General features: G+C 50.2%; 1 protein-coding gene across 2 annotated transcripts; it reads left to right on the forward strand.

The window, feature by feature from the left end:
• Positions 1 to 432: 432 nt before the first annotated feature.
• On the forward strand, positions 433 to 4,031 carry POU4F2 (POU class 4 homeobox 2). 2 transcript variants are annotated; one of them, XM_033213300.1, is made up of 3 exons: positions 683 to 769; positions 920 to 957; positions 1,410 to 2,361. In XM_033213300.1, exons 1-3 carry the CDS (start codon positions 683 to 685, stop codon positions 2,359 to 2,361), a joined length of 1,077 nt encoding a protein of 358 aa, XP_033069191.1. The 2 variants fall into 2 exon arrangements, with proteins under 2 accessions (XP_033069190.1, XP_033069191.1); XM_033213299.1 differs by having other exon boundaries at positions 433 to 961; positions 1,420 to 4,031.
• The last annotated feature ends 841 nt before the right edge of the window (positions 4,032 to 4,872 follow it).

A 4,872-nucleotide genomic window follows, 5' to 3' on the forward strand; every position in this document is an offset into this window, starting at 1 on the left:
TGGGAGTTTCTTTTTCCGGTGAGACAGAGACCCGGCAGAAGCAGCGGGAGGGGCTGGAGGCTGGTCCTTAGGTAGGCACTGCCTGGCGACTGGAGCGCGGACCTGGCCACTTGGGTGGGGTCGAGTGGGGGCGCGATTGTGAGTAGCAATCGCGGGACGCTGCGAAGGGGCGGCGGCAACAGAGCGCCGGCGGGTGCAGAGAAGGGGCGGCGGAGGGCGCGGTGGGCGAGCGCCAGGCGAGTGCGGGGAGAGCAGAAAGGACTCAAGCCTGAGGGGAGTAGAGAGGGAGAAGGGGCAACGCGAGAAACCTAGCAGGAGCCGGCGTTTCCTGGCAAGGGAGGGTGGAGGCGCGCGGGAGAGTGGGAGGGCGGGGGCGCGGGGGTTGGCGCGGGGAGAGAGGAGTATAACTCGCCGGCCGCGAGGAGCCGGGGCAGTTTCGGGCGCCGAGGTCTGCAGCCCGCGGCAAGCGGAGTCAGGCAACGGTTCAGACTGACAGCAGAGGCGGCGAAGTAGTGCATAGCCGAGACCAGGGGTGCGGAGCCCGGAGGCGGCGGAGGGTGAGAGCAACTTCGCACGGCCCTTCCCAGCTCCAGCCCGGGCCCAGCACTTCTCGGAGGGTCCCGGCAGCCGGGGCCAGGGAGTGCCTCTAAGGACGAGCGCCCCGGCGAGCGGGAAGATGATGATGATGTCCCTGAACAGCAAGCAGGCGTTTAGCATGCCGCACGGCGGCAGCCTGCACGTGGAGCCCAAGTACTCGGCACTGCACAGCACCTCGCCGGGCTCCACGGCTCCCACTGCGCCCTCGGCCAGCTCCCCTAGCAGCTCGAGCAACGCTGGTGGCGGTGGAGGCGGCGGCGGCGGAGGCGGAGGCCGGAGCAGCAGCTCCAGCAGCAGTGGCAGCAGCGGTAGCGGCGGCGGGGGCTCGGAGGCTATGCGAAGAGCCTGTCTTCCAACCCCACCGGTGCGTATTTCTGCATAATCACCGCTTAAAGGCACATTTTGACAGCCCCCTTTATCTGCTTGATGTTTTTTTCATGTCTGCACAGCAAATCACCCCACACCTCCAACCAATTTTCCCCCCTCTCTCTCTTAAGTATTCAGTGGGTCTTGCCTTTCATATTAATTTTTATGACCTGGGATGTTGCCTGTGCGCGTGTTGTGTTGTGTTGTGTTGTGTTTCGTTGTGTCTACAGGCTCACTTTCCTCCTCCTCCCGCACTCCCGGCTTCTTTCAGTGGCTTCTCTCTTTTTCTCTTCGCTTCCTGGTTTCAGGATTATTGTTATTATTATTATTATTATTTTAACGATCTGGGAATGTTGTAGGCGCGGCGGCGGTGTCCAGCCCTGGGCCTGGGCTTCCGGAGAGAGAGCGTACAATTCCCTGCTGAGCGTAATGTGTGCCTTCTACTTGCAATTGCAGAGCAATATATTCGGTGGGCTGGATGAGAGTCTGCTGGCCCGCGCCGAGGCTCTGGCAGCCGTGGACATCGTCTCCCAGAGCAAGAGCCACCACCACCATCCGCCCCACCACAGCCCCTTCAAACCGGACGCCACCTACCACACTATGAACACCATCCCGTGCACGTCGGCCGCCTCTTCTTCGTCGGTGCCCATCTCGCACCCTTCCGCGCTGGCAGGCACGCACCACCACCACCACCATCACCACCACCACCACCACCAACCGCACCAGGCGCTGGAGGGCGAGCTGCTGGAGCACCTGAGTCCCGGGCTGGCCCTGGGTGCTATGGCAGGCCCGGACGGCGCTGTGGTGTCCACGCCGGCTCACGCGCCGCACATGGCCACCATGAACCCCATGCACCAAGCAGCGCTCAGCATGGCCCACGCGCACGGGCTGCCATCGCACATGGGCTGCATGAGCGATGTGGACGCCGACCCGCGGGACCTGGAGGCATTCGCCGAGCGCTTCAAGCAGCGACGCATCAAGCTGGGGGTGACCCAGGCAGATGTGGGCTCCGCGCTGGCCAACCTCAAGATCCCCGGCGTGGGCTCGCTTAGCCAGAGCACCATCTGCAGGTTCGAGTCCCTCACACTGTCGCACAATAACATGATCGCGCTCAAACCCATCCTGCAGGCATGGCTCGAGGAGGCCGAAAAGTCCCACCGCGAGAAGCTCACCAAGCCTGAGCTCTTCAATGGCGCGGAGAAGAAGCGCAAGCGCACGTCCATCGCTGCGCCAGAGAAGCGCTCGCTCGAAGCCTACTTTGCCATTCAGCCTCGGCCCTCCTCTGAAAAGATCGCCGCCATCGCGGAGAAGCTGGACCTGAAGAAAAACGTGGTGCGCGTCTGGTTCTGCAACCAGAGGCAGAAACAGAAAAGAATGAAATATTCCGCCGGCATTTAGAAGACTCTTGGCCTCTCCAGAGACGCCCCTCTCTTCGTCCCCCCTTTTCTCACCTTCTCTCTCCTGCCTCTTTTCACTTTTGGCGACCAGAAACAATTCCAGTAAATGTGAATCTCGACAAATCGAGGACTGAAGAGGGAGCGAACAAGCGAACAACTGAGCCCAAGCCGGTGAGAATGTGAGACAGTTTCTCAAAGGAAAGAATAACAAAAGATGGCATTTGTCTGTTGTAGCAAAGTTGTCCCTTTGAACCCCACCTCGGATCCTTCAGAGGAAATGTGGAGATGGCTGTTTGCAGGAAGGCAGACGAGACAGCCTTTAAAAAGTCCACAAGAATGATCAAGTAAGATTTGTTTTTATTCTTACAGACATCACCCCTGTTCAAGTTTAAAAGTACACTTTGCAACTATTTTTCAGAAATAGAAATTGATTCAGGACTAAAACTTTAAACTAGAGTTGATGCTTAATGTGATAGAGACATCTCTAAAGTATTTTGAATTTTAAAAAAAGATGGCAGATTTTCTGCATTTACACTGTATATTATATATATATTTTTATTGTGGTTCTTACCCCCTTTTTCCTTCTCTGAAGTGTTAATGCTGAAGAAAAGAGTTGCGCCTGCTGTGTCCACTGATCTTGAAAGCTATTATTGGTTATTGCAGAACAACCCTCTCTGTAAATTATTAATTTATCTCTCTAGCAACTTAATTTTGTGCACATTCTAATTAATTAAACTTCTTTCATCTAAAATAAGTGGGGGAAATGTATAGCTAGTAACATTCAAAAAATTTTGTTTGACGAGTTTACCGAATTTTTACAGCTTTCCTCCTATACTGTGTTCCTTTTGACCCATTTGTATATTCTCACTTGAATGAAGATTGTTTTTTTCTTTGTTTTTACTGGTAGTGTTCTGATTTGTGAGTAGACACTCAGTAATGGATGTCTTAATCGTGTAGACCTGATTCACTGTCTGAAGTATTGTTTACTTCGTTACATATTTAATGGGGATTCCCACATTGTCCCCATGACACATGAGCGCTCTCACCCTTACACACACACACACACTCACACTCACACACCTCTAACAGAAGGGAAGAAGCAGTTGGAAGCATGACTGATGCACCATTTTCTAGCTTTAGGTGCATTTGCCACTTGGTGTTTGCCCTTCAGATTTTAAGATTTCACCAAGGTAATTCAGTCTTCCAGTTTTCAATTGCTTTGTTGGCTACATGTTAACATTTATAGGAATCCTTCAGTTTTTCCTTTTGGAGGTTTGTTTGTAGAAAAACTAATTTGAACTATAAGAAAGACAGTGCACTGCTTGTAAATTCACATTGTTTGGAAAAATTCTTTCGGAACAAAAAATGAGGTACGTGATAACTGGTACCTTATCTACTGTAAATATTTCATTAAAAATGATGCACACATAGATATATTCTTACAAATTTTGCTGTATTGCTGTTCCATTTGAGGCTCTCCAAAGTCTTGAGTTCTGTATATGGCCTGGTTTCTTGTTTTTATTAATAGATGGTTTATTTACTATGGTAATGTATTAATTTATTTTTGGTGTTGTTCGATTGTCTTTCATTGAAGAGATAATTTTAATGTTTTATTGGGAACGTATGCTGCTTTTTCATTAAAATGTTATTAAAATTAAATGGCTTTTAAAATGTGATGTTGTTTTAATCATTTATGTGGGAAGTGTTTTGGTGGGAGACTTTTTAAAAGGAGGAAGCACATTTTGATGATTTATTAGGGAGTGGTTGTTATGAAAGTATAGCTTGGACTTAGTAGGGGCTGTTTCTCTGGTAAAGTATTAAAGAACAAGGTTTATAACAGCCTTTTAATAGTGAGAGCTCATCTCACAGTATACTTCACTTTTCTGCCCAGAAGAAATTACAATATTTGGCTCCAAGTATCTCCCTTGGAGTTCTTCCTTCAGACTTGCAATAATTCTGCAGAAAGAATCTTTATAAGCAGAGATATTGGATGGAAACAATTTCATGCATTCCCTCCCATCTCTCAGGAGTAAAAGTAAGAAAGGAACTCAGCTTACATTTTAGCAGCTCTAGGAGACTGGGTGTGGCAAGAGCCAAGGCCTGGTTGGAGGAGTACAGCACCCTGGTTGGGGCCCAGAAACGAGCCCACCATAGCCTTCAGTCTGGTCACCACCACTGGAATGCAACGAACCCAGACAGAGCAGGAAGCACCTGAGTTGCTGGCTTAGGAAGTAAAGTCTCTCTCTCTCTCTCTCCTCTCTCTCTCTCTCTCTCTCTCTCTCCCCTCATTTCCCATGACCTTTAAGGAAACTCACATAGCAGAGTAGGGCTGAGGAAGAAATGCTGTGTAGTTAGAAGTAGTAAATTTTTGCTCTCTTCTGTGATTCACCCTGACACCAGAGTTGGTGGGAAGTCTGTCTGACTCTGGTTTGGCACTGACACAAGAAAATTCATCATGCTTGATGCAGTCATTTCTTCTTCTGAACCTAGCTTAAACACATCTCTCCACTAT

Source organism: Trachypithecus francoisi, unplaced genomic scaffold, assembly GCF_009764315.1.
Source record: "Trachypithecus francoisi isolate TF-2019V2 unplaced genomic scaffold, Tfra_2.0 Lachesis_group1, whole genome shotgun sequence".
Lineage (NCBI taxonomy): Eukaryota > Metazoa > Chordata > Mammalia > Primates > Cercopithecidae > Trachypithecus > Trachypithecus francoisi.

What these genes read in the sequence shown, in the direction of transcription:
- POU4F2 (XM_033213299.1), top strand. Translation starts at nt 677, where the DNA reads ATGATGATGATGTCCCTGAACAGCAAGCAGGCGTTTAGCATGCCGCAC. An exon ending in CCTGTCTTCCAACCCCACCG is followed by an intron (nt 962 to 1,419) that starts GTGCGTATTTCT and finishes TTGCAATTGCAG; the next exon opens with AGCAATATATTCGGTGGGCT.